Below are 26,917 nucleotides of genomic sequence, written 5' to 3' on the forward strand. Positions count from 1 at the left end.
GTCAAACAATTCATCAAAGTTTGTGTGTGTTAGTTCTCGAAACAAACAACACCAGGCAGCAAAGAAAACAGTTTAATTAATTTTCCACCGTTTATCATTCGGCCATTACGGCTTTCCTATACCCTGCCCTGCAAATTTCACCAAAAACCTACCAACTGTCCAGAATTTATTACACGCGCCGTGCCCGTACGACGGACAAACTTTTCGAATAATGCCAACCAAAAGTGATGTCCAGATGGTTTTAAGGACCTTCCTACCTACCAGCAGGCTCCTTACCCGTCCTGTCGCTTTGCCCTCCTTTGCTGCTAGCGAAAGCAAAGCCATTGGTGTTCAGTTTTCCAATCTAGGCAGCAAAACTTTCCGCCCATTTCAATATTACGATCCTCTATTTGGTCACAGTGTATGGTTGCGATCAAAACAGCTCAGAAGAGAAAAACTGAAAAGTGGATCTACGAGAAAATCGGTCTAATAAAATGATGAAGAAAGTTTTTTTTTTTTTGTTGTTCATAATTAACCGAAAAAGTTTTGCATTATTCAGCGATTACAAAACACCAAAATCGTTTGATACCACAAAAAAACTGCTGAGCAAGAAGATAATTAAAATTAATTGCTACCTACGTGTACCTGATGCGAGGAAAAAGGTAGGAGATTTACTTAGGATAGCAGCGACCCTCGATGAAACTTGTCCCGAAATAAATTAAGATAAGTAAATCGATCGCCCAGGCTTACGGATGGAGGCTCCTTTCCCTCCCAACAACACCTTCTCGGTGAAGGAAACCTGGGACTTTAGTTCAAATTATTTATTTGTCCCTTCGACCACTCACACACACACACCTACGCCATCATTTACTTATCATCTGTCCCATGGAATAGCCGTAATAGAAGGAAATAAAAAGAACTCCCGTCAGGAAACCTTCTCGTCGGCTTCTCACACAGGTATTCCACACCTCCACACTGGTCATAATCGTTGGCGCCTACTTTTTTTGTATCGCCCCCGAAAGCATTTTGTCCCCTTAGGAGATTGATCACCCCCCATAGGTAGTGATTGTAGCCCTCACCTTTCTGCAGGATCGTCCTCTAAAAGAGAAGAGCAAGAGAGAGAGAGAGAGAGAGAGAGAGAGAGAGAGAGTGTACTTGAGAAAATCTCACGAAAACCACTTAAGATGCTTATCGAGTGACCGTAAACAAGTGAAAGTTTGCGTACGAAACGAAAGCACTGCCGGGCGTTTGCTGTTGGTGGCTACGTTGCCAGCTACAGTAAGGAGATTATTTATATGTGGTTCCCTTTTTTTGAGAATGAAAAAAAAATAATGAAAGGAATATACAACTCATGCAAAACATAATGCTTATATGCTCTTCATATCTGTTAACAATAACCTAACTTACAATAAGTGTTCAGCTTAATTGAATTAGAAAAGTATGATTAAAGTAATGATTTTTACAGCAAAAAATCCAAAACCAAGGAAATTTATTTTCCATCAATGTATTTGTTCGAGATGACAAACTGAGTTAAGTGCCAACCATGCCAAGTTCTATCTCCTCTACTGACCAAATCTGACCAGTAAAACTGATATCCAAGAAAAAAAGATTAATATACAAAATCACGGTCGAAAACGGTTAATATTTCTTCGCTTAATTATTCATCTTTAAGCATCAGTGGTTTAAGGTTTAAAATCATTTTTATTATAATTGTCAATAAAACATAGTGCGCCTAAAACAAAGGCACACACTGTGAAGCTGAAAATGAGAGAGAGAGAGAGAGAAAGCAATGTTGTCGTTGTGCACGGAAAACCGTTTATCAGCGCTGTGTATTGGATAAACGCTTTCCTTGCGGTTGCTCTCGGTTCTTTTTCGGCGGGGAGTGGTACTTTGGCGCTCAAGTGGTGGTTTTGTTTGGTTTATTTAGTTTTTTTTATTGTATCGCACTCGAAACACGTATCGCTAACCGAATTGATACCGTAATCACGATAATCACTACCCATAAACTGACGAGGTAAGCGAGGAAGGATGGAAGTGGTGCAGTTTTCCAATACGGTTTTCATTTCATTCCATTTAACGCAGCTTAACATTTAACGCTGCCACCGTGCTTGCGAAAGTTCTAATTAAAAAGCGAACACAACTTTCACCTTTCAGTCGAAGTTCTTGCTGCCTCGTTTAATCAGAGGCGCCCGGGTTATGCTCCCTCGCACACCCCACACGGTTGTAGTTTTCCCGTATTTTTAAGTGCTTTTCCATTGTTGTGCAAAATTTTAGCCACCCACCAAAAGCAAAGCAAATGTTTTTGTCTTAACTTTTCGCCCGCGCTTTTAAAACGGGGTACATCGGGCTGAGCAAAAGAAAGTCAAACTTTCATCCCTCTAAAGGATTTCTGAGGGAAATGGTGAGAGATAGAGAGAGAGAGAAGAAACGGTAGCGCAAACTTGCCTCGCCAGATTCACCCGAGGCAAATCTGCTGCAAATTAGATTCCTTCATTCAAATCAGACTCCTCGAATGGTCCGTACTCGGTTCCTCCTGTGCGGAAGACTTCATTCAACCAACCAGCACCGGTAGCCGGCAGATTTTGGCGTTTAAATTTCCCTGTTGACTTCTCGTACCATCTTTTTGAGCTCTGCACTGGTGTCGGAAATGGAAAGCGTGATGGAAAATCGTTACCTCTTACTGTCTCTCTCTCTTTCTCTCTCTCCCCCGGACGGCGTTTAAATTGCTCCACAAAAACGGCAACACTGGTGCTATCGGTGAATGATGGTGCCGATTCGGTGGGACCACCAGAGCCGATCGCTGCTGGTGCCACGCTATTTGCCTCTTTTGTCCTGCGAGGGGGGGGGGCGCAAGGGAAGGATAAGGTGCTAAGGAAAAAAAGGAAAGCACTTGTCATTAGTTCATTTCGATTTCATCTCACATCCTGCAAAAGCGAGCCGTTTCCTGCTGGTAAACAGCTCCCCACAGTGCTTCCATTTCCTCGGCGGAAAGCGAAAACAGAGGTAAATAACAGCTGGGGGAGAGAAAAAAAACATACCAATGGCAATGGAAAAGAGAACATGATAACAGTTTTACCGACCCACCCCCCCGACCCCGTTATTGTTATGGGGTGGGTTTGGTGGCGGAACACAACGGGGCCGGGTTGGTTGAAATTTAAAATCGTGCAAAATTTGGAGATTAATTGCTTTGTAGAAAATTGCCCGGAAACGTTTTAATTGCCGGCGTGCCGCATCATGCGAACGCTTGACACCCTTCTGTTAGTGTAGCGAGGGATGTTAAAATAACAAGCCAGGATTACGATTTTGATGGAAAAGCTACTGAGTACTGTGTTTCGTTCTCTCGTTAGTGAAAGTGATACACCAAAGAAACTACGAGAAGCTTTGTTCGATTCTGCATAATGTCTTGACGAATTTTCATTAGTTATGCAAATTTAAACGGTGCTTAGAACGAGAAGCATAAAGTCTCCCATTGTCAGTCACCCTGGTATTAAATCTATTAAATTAAAGCTAAACATATCGCCCTCGGTACTCATTGCTGCGCAAACGAGTAAAACACAAATCCCAAAAAAAATCTACCACCAACGTACAGGCTAGTGTTAATAGTTTCCGGTCGGTGATGAAGGCAAGACAAGTCGAACATCGGTGATGTTTACCTTTGTCAATGTCAACTGTACCGCCCGTCCCGACCCATTTCCCACAGCACGTCCCACGCATATCATCCTTCCAAATTAGCTTCTTATTCATTACCTACCGGCACATCGACCATGGGGGCCTTGTGGTGATTTGTGAGTCATTCTACCCAACAAAAAAAAACAAAATAAGTAGAAAATCCCTTTCACACAGCCTTCTGTTTACCCTGCAACCTAAAGCCTCACCCACCCCCTCCCAAAACTAGCAATGTGCCTTTCTGTCGTGAAGATTTATTTACTCTTTACTGGTGCTGCTGGTGCTGCTACTGATGCTACTTCAACCGCAAGCGCTGGAAATGTCCCGACCAGCCAGTGTCCCAAGTGTCCTTCCCGTCCCATACCCGACATGGGGCACTAGCACCACCCAACCCACCCAACTCACCCACTCGCCACCACCCGGATGACACGTTCATCAAAGGTAAAATATTCGCCCATTTCTAGCAGCAAACCCGAATGCAGGAAAGTGGATCCTTTTTTCCGGTTCATCCACACTCACACACACACATGTTCGCTTTACCTTCAACCTTCTCCCCACAAGCACTATGGGGAAAAGGCTCCGTTCGGTCCACAAGCTGGAACATGTGAACATTGGTTTTGATCGTCGTCAGGCTCGTTTTATTATTTTTATTCTAAGTTTACAAACGGTAGCAAAAAAACATCAAGCTGACGATAAAACGAAACCGCTCACTCTATTGCAAAACGGCGGTACGTCGGTACCAGGGTTAGAATTTTCTGGACCAGCACCTCTTCAGCAGTACCGTGTCCGTGCTTCGGAGAGTGTCCGCTTGGATGCGGAGCGTGGAAGCGATGATCATTCTCTGCAACAAACATTGCACAAATACCCTCACCACAGCAACACTTTCACGTTTGTTTGTTGTTTCTTTTCTGTATCCCATTGAGCATATGTTGTTGGTTTGGATGGGGTGTGTGTGTGCACAGGACAGTTTCAGTGCTAGCACCACAGCAGAAAAAAACACCGATTTTGTTAAGGAAAAAAAACATGGAAAACTCAACATCTCTTTTCGTGCCTACCTCTCTTACATCCAATCGTACACATTTCGTACCGTCAGCAGAAGGTCATTTAAGATTATGTTCCACGCTGCCGCCCCAGCCTCGTGTCACGCGTAGATAAATATTTGTAAAATCTCTCATTACTAAACGAATGTCCACAACAAATGAGCGTTTTCTCTTCTTTTTTTTTTCTTGTGTAATGTGGACAGGATCGATAAACACCATTTCCGCCGGGGGAGTCGGGAATGGTGATTATTTCAAGCGGGGACCAAGTGGAGGACAAATTTCGGTTAAAATAAAGGACCAAAAACAGACAGAAAAGAACACTGTGTTTGTGTCCCAAATGCGTGAGCATTCGAGAGCATTGCCTCGTTTGCTCGTTACCCCGTTTTGTCTGATGAGAAATGATTGGATTTCACGGAGCAAGAGTCATTCACCGGGCTACGTACGTATGGCACCGTACGTCCGTACAATATCCTAGGCAATCGATCGTTAACAACCGGTGGAAGTTGATATCGGGTCGGGTCAATGCAAACGGCGATGGTAGTAGATATTGTCCTCCGTAGCAGCATGATAAATCGATAATAAGGAACGAAAACGACCATGTGCCATTCAAGCACAACCGTGTGTGTGTGTGTGTGTGTTGGGGTTATTTTGGAGGGAAAATTCGGACTAGCGAGCCCGAAAAAACAAAGGCACCGTGCTGCAATGCTGCCGAACGATCGATATTTCCTCCTTTAACCCCACGAGCCACGAATTTTGCAACTACGTCACATAGACACACATTCCTATCATCGTGTTGCAGAATGTCGTGTAACCACCATCCACCTTTACGGTTTACGCTACGAGTGGTACATGCTCCACCACCAATGTCCAATGTTCAACACCGCGTGCCTGCAGGCAACATATTTTCCAATTTCCAAACCATTGTCGGCGTGCTGCTAATAAGCGACAGCCGTGGTTGTGGGGGGGAAGCGCCACGCCGCAGTTCAGTTTACGCTTCCTGCCCGGTAGCAAAGATGATGACACAAAATGGTACTACAACGGCCTGTCGGCGTAAGACAGGCGCAAGATTTGTGGATATTGCTGGTGTGCTGATGTGCTGCTGTCTCTTCTTTTGTGCCCTTTCTCTCTCTCCCGCTTTCTTGTTCGTGATCCGGCGGCTGCTGGAAAGTGATAAAAAATAATGAACATTTGGTTCAGAAAGAGAAACAGCGAAAGCTTAGAATTAATGTTAACCAACTTTACGGGACTCTGTTAGCCCCTGGGGAAGAACAGTTCGACCATTTTTTTTACCATTTGTTTAAGCTGAGCAACTGCTGAATCAATGTTTAGTGAGTGGTACACCGTCGCTCGTTAAAGCATGTTTATGCTGATAGGCTAAATTTATACCACGTTAAGGATTTGACTGCGAAAACCAGTTACAATGGTGTACAATCATCATTCTCTTAACCGGTAATCCGGAGCAGTCAAACAGCATTGCCGAAAATGGTTGCATCCATTAACTAGCCTCCTGCCAGAATCCTCAATCTATCCGTTAAAAACGTAAACACGTTCCAAGTAGTAAATCCGACCAAACAGACTAATTGAATCTGCACTGCACGGTGTTTACTTTCGGCTCAAAACTTTGACAAACCCCGCCTCAACGGTAAACAGAACATCCAGCATTTTGACTGAATCCTTTTAAAATCAGTTCCAACTTCGTCCTTTCCTTCAATGCGGGCGGATGAAGAAGTTGGATGAAGAAGTTACGCAAAAACAAACCCATTTCCCAAACGCACATGCGGAGGAAGGAAGAAGTGTTGAATCCGTACGAGTTTGTAAATGAAAGGGAAAATATTGTTTAGAGCTCGTACTATTCCGCACAGACACTGGGGATGAAAGGTTATTAATTCCTCCAGAAAATTGGAGCATCTTTTGAAGTTTGGAACTCGTAATAGAAATGATCTGATAAAGCTAACATTCACTTGATCCGTTTGCTGTGTGCACTTCAGTTCGTCCCACAAGAAATCATCTCCAGCTGCAATAAACCTCTTTCGAAAAGCTATTTTCCCTTTCCCCACTCACGTTCACTGCTGCTTTCGATATCGCTCGACCACAAACCACCAACGATGGCGTTTGCATTTGAAGGATGCATACACCGATTCATCCTTCCCCACTGGAAGCCTAAGAGCCATTATAAACGAACAGTTCGCATTCTGGTGAATCACTCGCCTCGCCATACATTCCGCTTCCCATTTGCTGGTGAAAAGCATTTAAATCCTGCCTTCGGAAAAGGAAGAGGGTGCCTTTGCTTTGAGACGCATTGGAAAATCATATCTCACATTTGCCGGCACATGTATGCATACGCGGGTGCACTCATGGACGAAAGGTGATTTCGTTTCTCGTTTCTGTCAAGGGCAAATAATGGCAAATCTTCCTCTCCATCGGCTCCGTGCTATGTGCCCCCTTTTGAATGGCATTTCCGTTACGTCCGAAGCGGCTGGTGCCTGCATCAAATCGCCCGTTTTTCGTTGTACGTCTTCATTGCTGATGCAAACCTTCAGCCGAGTTTCATAACGCAAACGCAACGACTCCATCAATGGAGACGGCAAAAAGCGATCATAAGTAATTATGCGCCTTCTTGCCCTTTTTCTTTGCAATCCAACCCAAAACCATTAGGGCACAGTGGGCCTAAATGGGCCCTATCCCCCAAAGTACGTCTGAGGGTAGCTTCGTCGCCTTAACCTTGTGAGCTGCTTGTCTACGCTGCCAGAGACAGCACCATACACCCATTCGTACAAACGGCTGTACTCGACGCCTCGGGGCACTCCGAAAGAAACGGTCTGGGCCCATCATCCCATCCCTCTCGGCCACACTGCAAGACTATCAGGCTAAAAGATCACTCTCGCATCGGATAATCGGCACAGAAAAAGCGAATGAATGCCTTCCATTCAAAGCGGCGGGTCACAGGGCGAAAAGCTCACCGCCCTCGTTCGTCCCACGCCACCCACGTTCGTCCGTAATATTGCCGCAAATTTATGGCTTCACTTGCTTCATCAACCCCACACGCACGCTTCCACCCCCGGACGAGCGTCACCACTCGGAGGACGCAATTCGGGCGCAACACTGTATGAATATTTGACGATTTGGGGGGAAGGCACACCAGAAGCAGAAAAACGCGCACAAATACACACATGCATGTACGAGAGTAGATAGAAACCAGCCCGAAATGGTGCCGGCGAAATGGTAGATGATGGCCGAATGAAGCCTGGAAAATTATCTGAGGAGCTTTTTTTGGTCTTCTTTTGGAGGTTCGAGTTCAATTTTGCGTGCAACAGCTGTTGTTTGATTCGAACGGGCACAGCGCAGCACAAAACTGACAAGCTGTGTGGTCGTGGTTGTGAGCAGCGGTTTCGCAAAACCAGCCAGGAGTGAGTGACTTTTTCGTACATGCTTTCGAAGGAAGCTTTCGCTGATGGTTTAGTTTGGAGCAGGTAGATCGGCACGATACACATGTGTGCCGTCATGCACACGTTGCAAATGTCCATCAAATTCAAAGTGCGTTTTGGAACGTTGACCACAATGAGTGAGACAGCATAATTGTGGCCAGCATTTAGGAAGAGATTGAGCGGGGAAACGGTTTATAAACAGAATTATGTACATGGAAATTGGATTTTAAGAGCTTGTATAATGTATAAAAGCTTGACCTACGTTCAATGATCCATCCATCATAACAGTGCTGTTCTGTTCGTTGGTTTTTTTCGATAGCATCAAAAGACGCACGACTTGTATACCGAACAAACAATCGATGTACAGAGAAATTTATATAATTCGGTCATCCAACACGTACTTTTTCTAAATAAGTCATTCGTAATAATTTTGAAGCGAATTCTCATGACCAGAGATGTAGCAAATCGAGTATTTTAAATGTCGGGAAAAATGCATTTCCCCGGGTAAATTGGGGGTTTTCAATGGCGCTACAGCTGATGTTTGTTTTTGGCTGTTGGATGTAATTGATATCTATGACTTAGGTACCTTGGTACAGTCCTCAATTCTTAAGACTCAATAAATTGCCCGTCGTGGGTTCAAGCCTGGAAAGAACCGATCATCTTCAGAAACTGATAATTTTGATGAACCATCATCTATAATCGTACGACTGAACAACATGCCCGTTATGGGTTCATGTCCCGAATGGACCGTACACCCATACGTCGGATTGATTATCCTGCTGTGTATAATCAACAAGTCAATAAAAGGCAACTCCCTAAGTGGTACAGGCCCTTTTTAACTGAAATCGGCTGTTGTGCCAAAAAATAATAAGCAGAAGAACATCTACAAAATGAAAAGGGCAATCATGCCGTTGCTTAAACCATAATTGTATGTTTCAGCTCAATCAGTGGATAAATAGTATTATTTTCTGCAAAAAACTTGCTAAAAGACCTTTCCACAATTGTCCATTTTATTTTTTTATCAGCCGTGTTATGTATAAACTCGTTTGAGTCATTCTTTTACCAGATGCTTGTTATGTTCCTTCATCTGATAAATGTAGTTTAGAAGAAGCCAAATGTGCCGGGTAAAACGCTTTGAATAATCAAGTGTTCAACTTTATGATACGACAAGCTTTCTTAGAACTCATAAAAATCTGAGTGCTCTCAAGTTGAGGAAATAGTAAGAGCACTCAACGATTGAAGATGCTGAAAACTTAATGAATAATCCGGTCGTTCTTTTGAAAACTTTCGTTGAAAACAAATCGTTAACAAACTAAGATCTGATAGCACAACATATTCAATGGGAAAATACAGGTGTTGAATCATAGTCTTGTTAGAGATATAATAAAATGTATTAAATATGTAGGTAAAGATACCATGTATTTGTCTAAACTACGTGTAAGTAAATGCAAACATTTGCTTTAAATAAAATTTCAAAACATTTTTTTATATAAGTGACAAAAATATTTGAAAATTTCATTCAAACTAAAATACCCAATATTTACCCGGGTAAACAAGAAAAAGGTTTAAACCCGGTAAAAGCCCAGAAAATAAATACCGGATAAAAAGATATTTACCCCATGGTACAACACTGCTCATGACTCTTCAATATGCAAGAGCGCAAAATCTACTATCTTTCCATTTATAGGCCTGTCGAATAACCGGTATTTATAGACTTTAAGCCTGGTCAGCGAGTGGCAAAGTACGGCTCTCAAAGTTTTTATTATGAACATAAATTTTAATACATTTCAAGGTAATTTAGATTAACAAAAACTGAAAAAATGCGTGGATAATTCATTCAAAGTCGCATTCAAAGGATAGCTTTGTCTGACTATTTTCTAAAACGGTCGTTATTGTGTCGAGTAGCCCACGAGCTGTACTGAACTGAATCAACACAAAATCAATGCTTCACAACACAACTCGTTTGTCGAATTGGTTTGTGTTTCGTTGTACCACACAGCATCAGATGCACATCAAACGGCAGCGCTTCATACAACAGGACACACATTTCTCGCGGCACGGAAACGCTAGCACCCCATTAGCATCATATTTGACACGTTTTGGGAGCAAAATGCACTGTGAAAAAAGGGTAAACTATACAAAGCTAACAATTTAATCCGACAAACGATGGCAGATTTTTTCCCCCCTGTTCACATCGACCACAAAACTGCCACAAGTCCACTGGTTTTGCGTGCCAGATTCAGCGCACCATTGCTAAAGGCCAACACCATTCACAAAGGATGACCCCCTGACTTCCCTATGCCGGCGGAGAGGTTTGCGTGATGTACTTTTGTTTGCATTTTGCGCTCTTTTTAAGAAAAGGGCCCCCGGAAACAGTTGCCATGAGTTGGCTATTTCTGTATGCTGCACTACATCAAGGGGCAGCTTATCAAGCCCTCTACTACCGAAACAGATACAGTGACACCCGAAGTCTGTGTGGAAGAGTTAGTGCATTTAGCAATGTGCGAAAATCCAAAGATAAAGTTAAAAGTGTGGCATACTGGCAAAGCTCGTTTCTTGAACTTTTTTTCGCATTGTTTGCCCACAGATCGGTTGTTCAGCACGTTTTTTGTATAGGAAGGGCAGCTGTTTTTCTTTCTCGCTTGCCCTTCTTTTATTCCCTTTTTCCATTTTCCACGGGTTTGCCTTATCGCGGATGTAGGGAGCCGATGTAGCGTCACGTTTGAACGCCAACCATCAATCAAACGGACTGGTTTCGGGTCGTCACCCCGGTCTCCGGTCAACTGGAATGGAAAAGGGCCACCACCCAGTATCGAAAAGCATCTGTTGTCCGTAAGCTGAGTTGTACTTGCTATCTCCCTTTTCGCTTTCTCTCTACTTTGAAAGATGAGCATACTTCACTTGATTATGGAGCGAGCTCCATCCTTTCCCTTTCCCTCCATTCTGTCTACGATGAATGGCGAAATAATGGCGGGGTTCTGGATCCTTGCTCACACATGCTCGAACAAGGTCCAGTGAAACAGGCAAAAATTATACTTTGTCACTATTGACAGTTATTAAATTATATTCATTCACCTACTACTGCAGGAAGGGAAATGACATTTTTGAAAAAGAAATCATCCTTAAGGCAGGGGAATACATTCACATCCCTCTTGATGGAGTAGGATGGAGACGCCTAGTCGGCGTCAAAAGGCATCAAAAAGCTTCCAACAGTGTTACGCTTGATGTTCGGAACCACCCAAAACACGAAGAATTCATCACCGGATCCGGATGAAATATTTCCATCTTATTCGCTATCATCCATCAACTTACGATTAATACAGCGTTCCATCTGCTGTTTGCTTGATGGCGCAATCGTAATCATAATGGTGGGAAAGCGTATGTATCTCCCTTGCATACATTTCCCAAGCCGCACTGTGGCCACAAGCAACAAAAAAAACGCAATTTTTTACATATTTATCATCGCCGGCAGGGGGCGTGTTGGTCGGCACAAATTATTTATGAACAATCATTTCAGCGGTTTACGACCAAACCGGCCTGTTTCACGTATACACTCCGGCTTAACCTTATCTGTGTTGTTCTCTCTGGTGGTCTACCACCAGCTGGGGCTGTCTTTAATCGAATAAAACCCACATCATCCACTGGACACCGGTAACGTTCGCGTTGTGTGCGAGAAGCAGAACAGTCAATACTGACCTACAAATCCCGTCGTATTTGCATGCGCTTGTCCCTTTCGCTTTCTTTCACGTCCCCTACCCTTTAAATCCTACCAACATTTAAACATCTACTTTTTGATGTTGTTCACTGTTTTAGCTTAGGCGGCGTAGGAACTGGTTGGATGGATGAAGCCCCTAAGCCCGTTCGGTGTGGGCTACAAAGTAACGGCTTGTGGGATTTACTATCCATGTTTCGTTTCTTTTTTTCCCCCCGCCGGCCTATGTGCGTTGCGTTGCCACTGACACGTAGTAAACTGATTACGAAATTGAAGCTCTGGCTGCGTAAATGAGAGCCTTTGCCGTTTCTCTACCGCCCCTATTTACGACCCGAATGGATTGCCATGAGCATCTTCTTGCCTTTTGCTCGATTGGGTTGATCGAATAATGGTGGTTGAGCTTATGGTTGAAAAAAAAGTAAAACTACAGAAGTAAAAAAGTACTACAAAGTAAAAAAGTACACGAAAAGGATACTGTTAATGGGTTTTAGTGTTTTATATGTTTAAATGTGTCATTTCCATGTTTCGTAACAGAAAGGAAAAATGAGATAAGATTCAAAATTTAACGGTTCATTCGAATAAATTTGTTCATCGCCTCCTTTGATTTTACCAACAAATACTGTCACTGCCAGGAGTTTATACGACTTAACCGAACCATGATTTCAATGATGTCAGTTTCATTTAAAAAATAACTTAAGATGAGATGTTAAATAAGTAAGAAATAAATAGATACAATGAAATTACTTTGCCGTGATTTTTATGGGTTTTCACAAAATACATGAAACAAAATGTATAATAAAAACATCCAGCATCCGTAATCAGCAGTAAAAAGCATACAGCTTACAAATACAAGCATCTTTACAAATTACTCCCTAACCAACTTTTGTCCCAACCGAAGCACTGTTTACTTTCACTGACCTCCCACCCAAAAAACCACATAAAAGGATATGTTGATGTAGGAACTAAATAGGATAAACGACACTAAAGACACATGACCAGAAAGAGAGAGAGAGAGAAAGAGGAGGTTAGTGGACGAACTAAGGGAAGCAGTAGGCACACAGATTCGTAACACCTTTGCCCTAAACTAATGGTGGTATAAAACCCCCTGCCCACGGCATATCTGGCAAAGTCACCCACGTACCATTAGCATCGGGCAGCAAAGGAGGCTCTCTAGCCGCACTGTAGCCGCCACAGACCGCAAAAGCACAAGAATAATTTAAGCATTAATGAGTTTTGTCCCGTGTTGTGTTCATTTGCCCCAAAAAAGGCAAGTTGATTAAATTCGTCCATCTTCGACGATCGATGGGAGTTTGGTAGTAATCCTTGTGGAAAAAGGGACAGAGAGAGAGAGTGAGAGAGAAAGAGACACTGCTGACGATTACCCCCAAAAGGGAGTCACATAAATCTTTCCTTTTTTTTGGTTATTAACTAAATTTGTTTTTTTTTTATTCTTTTTATTCCATTACAGATACAGTCCCGGCTTGACGATCAACAACATCAAACAGGTGATCAATGAAACGATCGAAACCAATATTTGTAAGTACAGCGGACGGAGCACTTGTCACTCACCCTATCCAGATCTGTTCCCAATCTCAATCCCTTGCTTTTCTCTCTCGCCACAGTGCGAAAGCCGGCCCCAACACGGCTGCGAGAGCTGATCCGACAGATCCGTGCCTGCCGGACGGCGGCCGAGGAGCGTGCCGTGGTCAACACAGAATGTGCCTACATCCGAAGTACCTTCCGCGAGACGGACTGCATCTGGAAGTGTCGCAACATGGCAAAGCTGCTGTACATCCACATGCTCGGCTATCCGGCCCACTTTGGCCAGGTGGAGTGCCTGAAGCTGGCCGCCAGCGCCAAGTACACGGACAAGCGGATAGGCTACCTCGGCGCGATGCTGCTGCTCGACGAGCGCACCGATGTGCACGTGCTGCTTACCAACTGCCTTAAAAAGTAGGTTTGAGAGGCAACAGCCGGTTTGATAAGGGAAGAAAAACTTTTGCTACTAAAACTGTGTACGCGGGGTGGAAAAGTTGTTCTTTTTGTTGCACGAAATGCGCCGGAAAAGGGGAGCGATGATAATTTAACTGTATCGCAAAATCTTAATTTATCTCCCGGACCCGGATTTAAGCTTTAGCAGGCTTAGTAGCACGGGACGGGGTTGATAATTATCTTGTTAAAAACTTTTGGCCATACAGTTCCCACAACACGGGTTTAGTGGAATAATTAAAAAACTCTCGGGAGAAGCATTAAAGACGGCCCGGACTTTGGAAAAGTCCTGCTGGTTAATGACGTCAATGCATCCTTTTGTGGTGCCGTTTTATTTACCTTTCCTTTTGCTTCCTCTTCTTCTCGTCCCACCTTCTTGTGCACCCTCCAGCGATCTCAACAGCCCCACACAGTTCGTCGTCGGCACGGCACTGTGCACGCTGGCCGCCATCGCGTCGCCCGAGATGGCCCGCGACCTGTGCAACGACGTCGAGCGGCTGATCGTGTCGACCAACGCGTTCCTGCGCAAGAAAGCGATCCTCTGTGCCTTCCGGTTTGTGCGCCGCGTCCCCGAGCTGATGGAGGACTATCTGCCCAAGTGTGAGGTGTTTCTGGCGGACAAGAACCACGGCATCCTGATCGCCACCATCACGCTAATTACCGAGATGTGCGAACAGAGTGGACCGGTGCTGCGGTACTTCAAGTCGATCATACCGACGCTGGTGCGCATGCTGAAATCGCTCACCGTTACCGGCTACTCGCCCGAACATCTGGTAAGCGGGGTGAGCGATCCGTTCCTGCAGGTCAAGATACTGCGGCTGCTGCGGGTGCTCGGGCACGGCGATGCCACGCAGTCCGAGATCATGAACGATGTGCTGGCCCAGGTCGCCACCAGTACGGAGACGAGCAAGAACGCTGGCAACGCGATCCTGTACGAAACGGTGCTGACGATCATGAACGTCGAGTCGGAGAACAGTTTGCGCGTGCTGGCGGTTAACATACTGGGGCGGTTTCTGCTGAACAACGACAAAAACATCCGGTTCATTGGGCTGCTCACGCTGGTCAAGACGGTGCACAAGGACATGACGGCGGTGCAGCGCCACCGCATTACGATCCTCGAGTGCCTTTCGGACGGCGATCCGTCGATACAGCGGTGCGCGATGGAGCTGTCCTTTACGCTCATCAACACGCAGAACATCGAGATGGTGGTGCGGGAGCTGCTGCGGTACCTCGAGTCGACGGACGCGGAGATGAAGGCGCTCTGCAGCAGCAAGATTGTGCTGGCGGCGGAGACGTACTCGCCCTCGATCCGCTGGCATTTGGATGTGCTGCTGAGGATTCTTACCATTGTAAGGAGGGGTGGTGCAGGCGCGTGTGGCGCATGGGGAGGAAACGCTTTGCTGATAATGTCCCTTCCCTTCTTTTATTTTGCAGGCTGGCAATAACATCCGAGACGATGTGATCTCGTCCACCATACAGCTCATCTCGAACAGTCCCCAGCACGAGCAGCGTTTCATCACGGACAAGATGTGGGAAGCGATCATGAACATGAACCAGCTCGAGAATCGGCAGCCACTGGTGCAGGTTGCTGTATGGACGATCGGGGAGTACGGAGAATCGGGCGGGTTCGATGGTAAGTCGCGGGCGGATGATCGCATCATTAATTCACGGGCGTTACTCGCTTGTGACCGTTCCCCTATGGTGGTGGTCAAGGACGTTTATTTACGAAAAAGGATTCCAAAGAGACACCTCCACCAATTAGAACTAATTTGAATTTGCATTAATAATAACGACACCCACCCGAGTGCTCGTTTGTCTGGCACGGTGCTGCTGCAACCTGAGAGTTGTGACTCCATAATTTTGGAGAGACTATCCCCAAATTGGATCAATACACGAACTCACTCAATAATTGGAATGTAACTATCGATTAGTCGGTCTTAAATGGGAATTGCTACGGGATATTATCGGTAAATTGTGTCCGTCCCGAACACCTACTGAATGCTTTCGCTTCCGCTTCCCTTCCCTTGCAGAGTTTGAATTAATTGAACACTATCGGCAACTGTTGTGGGCACCGCAGCTTTCAATCACCACCAAGCAGTACATTCTCGTGTCGTTGGCCAAAATCAGCGTACGAATCGATGGCTGTATACCGTAAGATGGAACACACTGGCATACAATAAATTGTGTTTAATTATTAACACCTTTTACATTCACAAACTTTTAGCGAAATTCAAAACATCATCAATGCATTCCGAGTGCACATGAACATCGATTTGCAGCAGCGGGCGAACGAGTTTTCGCAACTGTTTACCAACTACAAACACCTGCGGACCTCGCTGCTCGAGAAGATGCCAAAGCTGAAGCTATCGGAGCTGACCACCTCCGAGTACAATGCTGACTTTGCGTCCGGCGAATCGTCCGAGGTGGAACAGCAGCAACAGGAAGAGCCGGTGCCAGCTCCAGAACCATCGGTAAGGATTCTTCCTCTATATACCGTCATTTCTCATTGTATAATAAATTAATTTCTTATCATTATTATCCCAGAACCAAGACATCTTGCTCGATCTTCTGGGCGATTGCTTTAGCAGCGACGGAAACGGCAACAATGCACTCGCCGTCGTGCCGGTTACGCAGCCAGCCGCACCGCAATCCTATCTACAAACGAGCTTTAATCAAACCGGCCTGTCCACAATGAACAACTACAACAATAACGGTCCGATGGCACCCGGCACCGACAGCTTCCTCGATCTGCTTGGTATTGCCGCAGCGAACCAAACGCATCCGTCAAAGCAGCAGACAATCGACTACACACCGGCAACGGCAACAATACCAGCGATCGAAGTTTACCACAAGGACGACATACACATCCGCTTTCTCGTACACCCGCAGCAAACGACGGTCCACGATCGGGAGACACCATCAACGACCCCGGCCCGCATCACCGTTCAAACGACCAACGGATCACAGACGACGATCGAAAAGTTCCTGTTCCAGGCAGCCGTACCGAAAGCGTTCGTGCTGACGCTCCGTGAACCGTCCGGCACGGTAATGCCACCGGGCGGTACGATCATGCAGGATTTGCTGATTGCGCGGCAAACGGCCCAAAGTGGCGGTGCTGCGGGTGGGCTGCGCATGAAGGTTCGCTTTTCGTACGAGGTGGAAAACTACTCCATGATGGAACAGATCGATGTGAACGAGTTTCCCAGCGGGTTTCTACGCTAGCAGCCGGTGAAAGGGTAGAAAGAAATGTAGAATGCACGTGGAAAGTTTAACCTGATTGCCTGCAAGGATCGCCTTTAGTACTTAAGCATTGGAAGACACATAATCGAAACAGTAGCAAGCAAGAGCAAGACAACTGAACACTGTAATAAATTCCTCTATCTACTAGAAAGAACAAATAATGGTACAAACGGAAGCAGGGTTGTTACTACTATTTGATAGCGAAAAACCAATCGTTCATTTGTACAGCTTCATTGTACGTACGACGTCGGTGGCATAAATCTGAACAAAAGCAGATAAACCATGAGAAGGATTTTCCCTCTTCCGTTCCTTAATAGTGTACTGTCCTGTATCCCGCTTCTTTACCACTTTATACAGGCCTGGGATTCGTACGACAGTAAATATGTGATCAGAGTGTATTTTATCAGAAAACATCACCCACCTAACTACCTAATTGTGAATGTGTGTTAAAGTGGACCAACCGTTGGACCAACGACTATCGGAGAACCGCAAGCGTAGTAAAGAGTAGTAATATACCCAGAACACTTTCATCCTCACACATCGAAAATCTTGTTAAATCGTTCATCGCATACGGATTGGATTGGAGGCGTAGAAGAAGATATCCTTTTACGCACATCTTTCCTGGTTCGGTGTGGCGAAAAGTGACCGGATATATCATACGAGTAAATGACTGAAAAGCTCAATTACATTTTCTATCACAATACAGAAAAAATACACATTTAATGGACAAATACGACAAAAAGTGTTTGCCTGGTACTGTTCGCACCCTTCATCTACAATCAACTTTAAGATGTGATTTTAAACTGGAAATTAACTTAAAAGAATGCCGTATATCAAAAGAGGAAGGCAGGAAACTTGAAACACCTGCAATAAAGCTAATAGAAAAATAATGTTCTACAATCTTAAGAATAGAGCAAGAAACGGTAGGAATGTACAGTTAACGATGCTTTTAAAAACCCGAGAGAAAGTGTGAACAGTCGTACCAAATCGTTCGAATGTATGTGAAGCAAGGTTTTAGAAAACGAGCAACTTTTTCACCGTTTTGTTTTACGTTTTGTTTTCTTTTATAGATGATCTATGAATAATAAAAATGTGTTAAGAAAACCATCTTCATACCTTGTGTTTTGCCTAGTGTGTTGTTGTATGTACTTTATCACGTAGTTGTGAAGCAACATGCAGATAAATTAGTTAAGACAAGGAATGGTTCCTATGGAACAATTACATATCAATTCATTGAGTCTGTATTATGCATCTTTTGCTACATTTAAATTAAATCGTCCCCGGACCAGGACGCACATACACTCATACAAGCCATTTGAAGCGTTGTTGCCAACACGCACGATAAAATAGAACAAAAAAAGGGAAAATATACGCCACACAAGCCAGCTGCCTCGCTGTAGCAGCATCACCACCGCGCGCACGCACGAGTACCTCAGTCCGTCGGGTTTTGGATGACGATCAGCAGAAAGTCCTTATCGGGAGCGACCATGATTTCGTGCTTTTTGGACCGCACCCGTAGAAAGGAGAGATCGTTCGACGGATCCAGATCACGGACCACCGACCGGGCCTTGTCGGACAGCTGGCTCATCAACCCAGCGTACTGCACGGTGGACGTGTTGTCGAGGGTACTTTTCACTGGAATTCCTGCCGGAAGGGAAGGAAACAAAACGTAAGGTAGGTAAGACATGTTTTGGAAGGATGCCGTTCCGGTATCACCGTGGCACCTGCATACCATACACGGTGTGGTACACCAACAGATGACATCATCGAGGAAGAGCACCGTTAGATGCTCATCCTACGTACCTTCATTGTTGACCACAATCGTTCCTACGACGCCTTTGTGCGATTGGATGCGCTTTAGGGTTTCCTCCACTTCTTGCGACTGGAAAGGAATTGGTGAGATAGAAAGGTAAGTGTAAAACATTGCTCGCTGCTTTTTACACATCATCCGAAAGGTGCGACCGTCGTCAACCTGGGACTGTTTATGTTTACCATTTTCTTCTTTTATTCAACGAAAATACAACGTATGCGCTCCAAGTCCTGCAACCCGTTTTGCTTGATTATCACGGATAACAGCTTTTTTATGGAAACAATCGGTACAAACAGCTGGAAAAACTTTTCTTTTGTAGAAAACTAGCAATTTTCCCCGTCGCGGCAGACTGCGATTCGTTTTGTTTTGACAACCAAACGCAGCGTTACCATGATGACAGCTCAAGTCGCAGAAAGCGTTACGGGCGTTACAAGTGGTGAATATTCAAACAGATCTGTGGTGAATAATTAAAAAAACAGGTAGGTAACATATTTAATTGTTTTTATGCTCTATTTTCATATTTAAAACATTAATTATAGCAATTATATTTACAACAAGCTTCCATTAATATATAAAATGCATTGACATATAAGATTGTTCTTTCATGCAGAAACTACAATCATCGTGGCAAACAACACGTGCTTCGATGGTAAATTCAAACACAATTGCCATGTGCTACCAGGCGCCAGCATCCTGTATTTGTAGAAGATAAGCGTTCGTTCGCATGCTTTACAGTGGGACTACTAACCGCAACACCTACAACAAATTGCACCACATGGTCCAATTCTTACGTTACTATGCATGGAACTTAAAATACGTAACAAAACGTATTTGTTTGCGCTTGAGGAGTTCGTGACTCATCCAATTTGGTACCTTTCTGAGTCAGTCAGTTAGTGTGTCAAGAGAGGACGGTGCCGCTCCAGCGGTAGCACATCCCATGCTCCGGTTGTTGCTCATTTTCATCTCTGAGCGCACCCACCATTTATCAGCGGTACGATAACGATGCCGAAGGGTCGTACGGCTTGTTTACATCTTATATCTCTGCATTGCTCTCCAACTAACTTTATCCGCTCGTATCAACGCACCTAACGTGCAAATAGCAAACGCAAGTAACAACAATCTTCCCAAACACTTGTACAAGGTTTTACCATTTACCTGTGTTATTTCAAGTTCACCCCGTGTGTCCCTCTGTTTTAATGCTACTACCCACACAACAACTCTGCCTTATGTCTAGAGCTTCAGATGATGCAACGAAGAGCGTAGCTTATGCTCCAGGTCGAGCAGCCTTTAGTTTAGCGTAGATTTCGCTAAGGACAGGAGCATCTGAACAGTGCTGAAGCGCAGGTCTGCCATCGCCCACAGACTGTATGTCGACTGTAACGAACGCTGGACACTGAGAGTGGAAGGAAACGCACCAATGAGAGCGAGAGAGAGAGAGAGCATTCGAGTGTTGTTGAGAGAAAATTATTCCACGAGTACTCGGCCAGGACTCGTACCGCGTGTCCTTTTCTGCTCTTCGTTATCAACGACCAGCGGGAGGAACAGAAACGCTGATTACTTCACCAAACGGCTGATTGACAACACGCTCGACTCCAGCTAAAGTGCTTTCGTGAAGGATTTAACGATTGAAAGATTCCCGACATTAAGTGGCGAAGACACGTGAGAGAAATCGATTTGTTGCGCCCGTGACTACTGCTTTGCCATCCATTTACCCGTCAATCAAGGGAAAATCAGTGAAATTAGCAAAAAAAACCGAGAACCCATCGTTCCCCCGACAGAAGAGAGCTGTTTGCGAGTTGTGTCATTTTTTCGGCAGGATCACAATAATCAATACTTACTTGCGACCGCGTAACACTCGCTTGCACCGAAAACGCAAAGGTTAATAACCTGGCGGGTGGAAGGAAAAGCGTTTAAAGTTCGTAACTGTGTCCATCCCAGTGCCTCAGTGCCGTAGTATCAACGTCCAGTACTTGTAACAGTGCAGCAGCGGCTCTACATTGCAAAAGTAACATAGTTAGGCGGAGGTTAAAAGATGAACATCTCTCGTGTATGTGTGAATTTACAAAACTTAACACATCACCTACCGTGTGGCGCTGGTGCGAGCGTGCTGGGATATAGGTCGATTCCGGGCATCCATGCAACCTCCGGCATTGATGTATCATCGCGCGTTCGGCGTGATTCGGCAGCATCCTTCAGCGCCAGACGCAGGTAAACAATGAAACAACAAAAATGTATCGGAAATTCTTTCCCAAAGTGGTCGAACAACGCAAGTGGTTGATTAGCAGCAGGTGTGAATGGTTCAAAACTAAGACAAGCAAAACGGTGATGGCGCGTGGTGTCGGAGAAGTGTGATGCTTTTTACCCATGCAGCTGTTTCTAGGGGGCTCCGACAGCTTCAATTGCAGACAGTGGATGTGTGTCTGTTGTACTGACTTAGTAATTTTGAGTGATTAAAGTAATTTTAAGTGATTCTAATCATGGGAAGTAAGGTAGTTTAAGGAAGGATGGTCTGGATTCTGCGATATCGGATGTAATTAAGTTCCTATTCAAACAGGGTTGACAGAGCGGCTTTGATTACAATTACATTACAAACAGTCCTTTTAAGATTAAAAATTGAATAAAACTGTTTAACAGTCATTACAATACTAAGCCACAAATTAACGTCCTTCACTTATCGACTCTCATGCTCATTTCACAGATTGTGGACAACGACTGCACGCTCCCAAAGCCAGAAGGCTCACTTCTACAATGTCGACCGTAAGCGACCACCACCGCAGGCAGATGAGTAAGTATATTACTATTTCACTTCGAAAAACAAAACCCACCAAAAAAACTACTATTTGAAAAACAAAACTTGATGGTAAATACCAAATTCCACTTCGCGTCAGAGTCACGCGCCTTCAGCAGCTTCAAACTGGTTCCGTGGTATCCGGGCTATGACGCGCCATGTTTACACCGTCTGGGGTGTGTGTTGGTCCACCACCGTGTGCGCTGGGACCACGTTGGGTGTGCCGTCATAATGTTTGCCCAAGTGGCTAAGATTAGAACGCACCCCTAGTGCAGTGGTTGGTGTGGTTTATGTTCCATTTTTTTTTTTTTGCTATTCAAATCTATTGGGGCCTATCATTCCATACAAACTCGGTGGCGGATTCACACTACCGTCATAGATAATCGCTTCGGTATGTGTGTGTGTGTGGTGTACTCATTTACACATCCTCCATTTTTCCGTCACGTACAACTTAATGACGTCGAAACGCGTGGCGTGACGATAGCGGGCTCGAAAATCAACACCAAAAGAACATGGGCTCGTCTTGTGGACAGTGAGTGTACGAATACGAACCCTTAACCAAAGAGACATGATCAATTTGGCAACAACTTCCTTATGACGATGTTATTCCCCAACAATAGCAAAAAAAAAGACAGCTACGCAAAACCTACACCACAATGCCCCTTTTTCCAACAACTATTCTCTTCGCATTGTCCCCTCGCTGCCCAACCAACTCACGCTAAGCAATGGCATAAATATTGATTCGCCAGTTGTTAGCGGCTACTTGTCAGTTAATACGGATCAGTATTATCCCTCCGTGCAAGCCGCCCGATAGCGCAAACAGTGTCGCTGATCGTCGCGAACGATCAAAACATCCCTTCCCCCACTGCCCCTCCAATCAATGGGTTCGATCTGCAGTTTTCCGCACCATTTCTCTGCTCCTCCGTTGGTAACCGAAGCCCGTGGGCAGAGGTTTAATGTAACCGTTTCGATCTGGCAATGCGTCGTAAAATCGTTCGCTAGTAACAAGCCCGCAAAACGAAGAGATGCTAATGTATCGCTTTGATGGGAAATCAATCGACATTCGCTTGTATTTATCACACCTACAACACCCCGGGGATGATCGTTGGCATTTGCGTGTGGCGAACCAATAAAAAGGCCAACGCGGCGAATCATCTTTTGGTAGTAAACGATCACGCACGGTCGTGGTTGGTGGTCCGAAGGGTTTCAATACTGTGCAGCAACTTAAAAGGCGAAGAAAGTGATCGGAGTATAGTGGTGACTGTGCGATACGGAATAAAATAGCGAGCGAAAATTTGGTGACAGCAAACCTTACTGTCTGAAAAAAAAACGAAGTGAAAACGATGGAGAATCTCATGCAGGAAGATGACGCGGTACAGCAGGATCTGTGCGAGGAAACGTTCCAGCAGCTGAATCGTACGAAAAGCAATGAAGTTACACCCCAGCAAAGGGAAGCTTTTGTGAAGCTGCTGGCCAATTTTGTGAGGTATGGGAAATTACGGAAACGGTGATTGGAAGTGACCATGTGAGAAGGGGTCTTATTCGTGACGTACAAGCATTTAAAACGAATCGCTTCATCACTAAATGGGCGTGTGGGTAAAGTGTGTTTGTAGGCCTGTGTGTGTATGTTTGTGTGTCTTTGGGAAAAAATTGCTTTCACAATACAAAAGATATTTTAATTGTTATTTTTATTTGTGCGGCACTTTACCGTAGAATATTAAGGAAATCATTTTCCATAGTGAAAGTGTAAGTAGCTGTCAGTGATTTTCACTGGGCAATAGCTTGTTTATTTTCTTCCGTGATCCAAAACGCCAACGTTTCAGTTTTGTTTGCCAACATTCTAACCCTCAAAACATTAGCAGTGTATGAACACAGCCGATTGAAGTCTTTTGTTTTTTGACAAGCAACGAACCTCAACAGCATGGCAACCTTCGTTCGCTAAATCAACCTTTTTCCATTTGTTTCCCTTCTCACTAGGCAACGTGATACGGATAAGAAGCACTCCGAGGATCAACTGTTTAACATGTTCAAAAACAAGGAGACGAACACGGTCAACATGGGAAAGTTTCTCGCGGTACGCTCACCAACCATTTACCCCTCTGATCGACAACAGCCGATGTCTCTAATCAGCTCAATCACTCTCATTCTCTCTGTGTCCGTGCAGGAATTGCGAACGATCGGCATCCGGCGGACGGATCCCCGCATCCAGGAGCTGATGGACAATCTGAAGCGTGTGCACAAGCTGAACAACTACGAACACGGCTCACCGCACACCCAGCACCTGAACGAGGAAACGTTCAAAGCCGTTATCGCCCCGAACATTGTGCTGATCGCGCGCGCATTCCGCCACCAATTCGTCATACCCGACTTCCAGGGCTTCACCAAGGACATTGAGGAAATCTACTGGAAGTGCAAAAGCAACGCCGACGGTAAGGTGGCCAACTACATCCCCCAGCTGTCGCGCGTCAATCCCGACTACTGGGGCGTGAGCGTGTGCACGATCGATGGGCAGCGCTTCTCGATCGGTGACACCTCGGTACCGTTTACGCTGCAAAGCTGCAGCAAGCCGCTAACGTACGCGATCGCGCTCGAGAAGCTGGGAGCGCAGGTGGTCCACCAGTACATTGGGCAGGAGCCGAGCGGCCGCAACTTCAACGAGCTGGTGCTGGACTACGAAAAGAAACCGCACAACCCAATGATCAATGCCGGGGCGATCCTCACCTGCTCCCTGCTCAAGACGCTCGTCCATCCGGAGATGACGCTGGCGGAGAAGTTCGACTACGCGCAGACCTGGTTCAGCCGGATGGCGGGCAACGAGCCGCTCGGCTTCAACAATGCCGTGTTCCTGTCCGAACGGGAGGCGGCCGATCGGAACTACGCGCTCGGGTTTTACATGCGCGAGCACAAATGCTACCCGGAGAAGGCGAACCTGCGCGAGTGCATGGACTTTTACTTTCAGATCTGCTCGATGGAGGCCACCTGCGATACGCTCTCGGTCGTGGCGGCTACCCTCGCGAACGGTGGCATCTGTCCGCTGACGGAGGAGCGCGTCCTGCAGTCGGAGAACGTGCGCGACGTCCTGTCGCTGATGCATTCCTGCGGCATGTACGACTTTAGCGGTCAGTTCGCGTTCAAAGTGGGCCTGCCGGCCAAATCGGGCGTGTGCGGCGGTGTGATGCTGGTCATTCCGAACGTGATGGGCATGTTCATGTGGTCACCGCCGCTCGATCCGCTCGGCAACAGCTGCCGGGGCGTACAGTTCTGCAAGGAGCTGGTGGACGTGTTCAACTTCCATCTGTACGACAACATTAAGCACGGCTCGAACAAGAAGGACCCACGGCGCCACCGGTACGAAACGAAGGGCCTGTCCGTGGTGAATCTACTGTTTTCCGCTGCGATCGGTGACGTCACTGCGCTGCGCCGTCACAAGCTGTCCGGCATGGACATTACGCTGTCGGATTACGATGGCCGAACGGCACTGCATCTGGCCAGTGCGGAGGGACACTACGAGTGTGTTCGGTTTCTGCTGGAGCACTGCGGTGTGCCGCACGATCCGAAAGATCGCTGGGGCAACCGACCGATCGATGAGGCGGAAACGTTCGCCCACGAGGACGTTGTAACGCTGCTGCGCCAGTGGGAGGAGAAGGTACAGAAGGCGCAAACGTGCGAAGCTAGCGAAACCGGATACAACTCCGACCAGGACAGCGATGCGTCCAGTGGCAAAGGTACGAAAGGTCCGGCCGGTTCACCGATGTTGCCCTAAGAGCTACGCCCCAAATCACCTGTCCGTGAGGCAAAACGAAACCTACGACAATAATTACTGCACTGCGATAGCGGGAAGGGAGTATCATCCGCCTCATGTGTGTACGGTTTGTTTTTAATGTATCCATCAGCAATTAGGAATATTCGATCGTTCGTGTACTCTTTCCGGCGTCATCATACTATATCATACTGTGCTTGCGTGTCTGTGTATAGCGTGCATCGGTTTAATTAATGCATGTCAATTATTCTGTATCGATAGCTGTAACAAAACCAGTCAACTAAATAACTAGCGTTTAATTCCTGCCAATCGAATCGAATCCAATAAAGCAAGCGACTTCGAAAGGAGACTGCGATTTCGGCTGCAAACGATGGTGTTTTTTTATTGTACCGTTTTCCTGTCGCCTAGCTCGAAAATACAACAAATCATCTAACCCTTCGTTTTAGATTAGGTGCGCTGGGTCGAAGGGGAAACCGCTAGCGCCCATTAGCGAAGGTGAAAAACAAACACTAATTTCTAATGTTTCTCGGTGAATGACACATGTCGATCCACAGCGCATAGAGCAAGGGGTTACTCTAGCATAACGCGTTCCCCTAGATACATCGTTCGTTGGTCTATTATTGCTGGGTCTACACGGCTAGAAAATAGTGTGGCGTGAGGGAGTGTCTCTTTCGAATTCTAATCGATCCATAACTCTTTCAACCTTTATTTGAACGGTGTGAGGGTTCTGCGGTTTGGTTGACTATTGATACCGGTTTCAGTCGCACGGGAGCTACGACAAAGGAACGAAATGGTTTGTATCCGTAGACAGCTGGTTCGTTCGTAAGAAACCTAAAAAACCTAAACCACATACTTATCGCAGGAAAAGCCACCAAGTGTCCCACCACCGCCGGAGCCGGAACCGGAGCCGGAAAATTTGCACGAAATGTACATCGATCACTGTTTCGAGCGCATCCGCCAGGTACGGTTGGTGAAGCAAGTGATCGTGATGAACGAGAATGGCCATCCGGTACGTAGCACGATCGAAAACCCGGAGGATGCGATAACTGCTGCCGGTCTGTACGCGAGTTTGAAGGATAAAGCCTACTGGAACCTGAAATCGATCGATGCGGACGATGAGTTTGTGATGCTGCGTATCAAAACGCGCAACAACGAGGCCATCATCAGCACCGATCCGGAGCATGGATTGATGTACATAACGGTGCAAGTACCAGAGTGAGAGTGGATAAGACTTTCAAAGGATTGATTGAACAATCTTTGTTGTGAATCATCTTAACCAGTGCAATGATAGTAAGAGAATAAACACTCAATTTTTATGGAAACGATAAGATCCACACCATTTTTACAGAGGTTTACGTTGTCGTTTGAATTTGGTAGAATTAGGCAACACTAGAGCTACACGCGAGAATTTGACGCGTTTTTTGTTTGATGATTCATATATCCCATCTGCACAATTTTCTGTAACAATTATCAAATAAGAAATCAATTTCATTTTTGCTAAAAATTTT

General features: G+C 45.6%; 4 protein-coding genes across 13 annotated transcripts in view; 3 read left to right on the forward strand and 1 right to left on the reverse strand.

Moving 5' to 3' along the window:
* The window catches only part of LOC120897277 (AP-1 complex subunit gamma-1-like), a 42,620-nt gene extending 24,462 nt beyond the window's left edge, over window positions 1-18,158 (forward strand). For all 9 annotated transcript variants that reach the window (XM_040302017.1, XM_040302016.1, XM_040302021.1 and 6 more), the window contains exons 3-9: window positions 13,291-13,358; window positions 13,445-13,775; window positions 14,203-15,160; window positions 15,246-15,444; window positions 15,842-15,962; window positions 16,036-16,282; window positions 16,356-18,158. In XM_040302017.1, coding sequence (XP_040157951.1) covers window positions 13,291-13,358; window positions 13,445-13,775; window positions 14,203-15,160; window positions 15,246-15,444; window positions 15,842-15,962; window positions 16,036-16,282; window positions 16,356-17,033 — 2,602 coding nt within the window. In that variant the 3' untranslated portion in view covers window positions 17,034-18,158. The remainder of the gene's footprint in view (window positions 1-13,290; window positions 13,359-13,444; window positions 13,776-14,202; window positions 15,161-15,245; window positions 15,445-15,841; window positions 15,963-16,035; window positions 16,283-16,355) is intronic.
* A 97-nt stretch (window positions 18,159-18,255) lies between these two features.
* On the reverse strand, window positions 18,256-19,241 carry LOC120897284 (dynein light chain roadblock-type 2). Its single transcript, XM_040302035.1, has 3 exons — window positions 19,044-19,241; window positions 18,855-18,933; window positions 18,256-18,695 (listed from the first exon to the last, which is right to left on the reverse strand). Exons 1-3 carry the CDS (start codon window positions 19,044-19,046, stop codon window positions 18,484-18,486), a joined length of 294 nt encoding a protein of 97 aa, XP_040157969.1. The 5' UTR covers window positions 19,047-19,241; the 3' UTR covers window positions 18,256-18,483.
* Window positions 19,242-20,240: 999 nt separating this feature from the next.
* On the forward strand, window positions 20,241-25,777 carry LOC120897281 (glutaminase kidney isoform, mitochondrial). Of its 2 annotated transcripts, XM_040302031.1 has the most exons (4): window positions 20,241-21,069; window positions 21,560-21,646; window positions 23,627-23,723; window positions 23,814-25,777. In XM_040302031.1, the coding sequence occupies exons 1-4, from the start codon at window positions 20,894-20,896 to the stop codon at window positions 25,410-25,412; spliced, it is 1,959 nt and encodes a 652-aa protein (XP_040157965.1). In that variant the 5' UTR covers window positions 20,241-20,893; the 3' UTR covers window positions 25,413-25,777. The 2 variants fall into 2 exon arrangements, with proteins under 2 accessions (XP_040157965.1, XP_040157966.1); XM_040302032.1 differs by lacking the exons at window positions 20,241-21,069; window positions 21,560-21,646 and adding an exon at window positions 22,786-23,135.
* Window positions 25,778-26,069: 292 nt separating this feature from the next.
* On the forward strand, window positions 26,070-26,656 carry LOC120897283. The gene is made up of 2 exons (XM_040302034.1): window positions 26,070-26,202; window positions 26,272-26,656. Exons 1-2 carry the CDS (start codon window positions 26,200-26,202, stop codon window positions 26,626-26,628), a joined length of 360 nt encoding a protein of 119 aa, XP_040157968.1. The 5' UTR covers window positions 26,070-26,199; the 3' UTR covers window positions 26,629-26,656.
* The last annotated feature ends 261 nt before the right edge of the window (window positions 26,657-26,917 follow it).

The sequence above is a fragment of the Anopheles arabiensis genome, chromosome 2 (genome assembly GCF_016920715.1).
Source record: "Anopheles arabiensis isolate DONGOLA chromosome 2, AaraD3, whole genome shotgun sequence".
In the NCBI taxonomy this organism is placed as follows: domain Eukaryota; kingdom Metazoa; phylum Arthropoda; class Insecta; order Diptera; family Culicidae; genus Anopheles; species Anopheles arabiensis.

Excerpts from the sequence above, each read along its gene's own strand:
- LOC120897284 (XM_040302035.1), bottom strand. Across the intron at positions 18,696-18,854 it reads GATTGTGGTCAACAATGAAG|GAATTCCAGTGAAAAGTACC; the intron begins GTACGTAGGATG and ends CCCTTCCGGCAG.
- LOC120897281 (XM_040302031.1), top strand. The coding sequence starts at position 20,894 with ATGAACATCTCTCGTGTATGTGTGAATTTACAAAACTTAACACATCAC. Across the intron at positions 21,647-23,626 it reads CCACCACCGCAGGCAGATGA|GCAACGTGATACGGATAAGA; the intron begins GTAAGTATATTA and ends CCTTCTCACTAG. Across the intron at positions 23,724-23,813 it reads ACATGGGAAAGTTTCTCGCG|GAATTGCGAACGATCGGCAT; the intron begins GTACGCTCACCA and ends GTGTCCGTGCAG.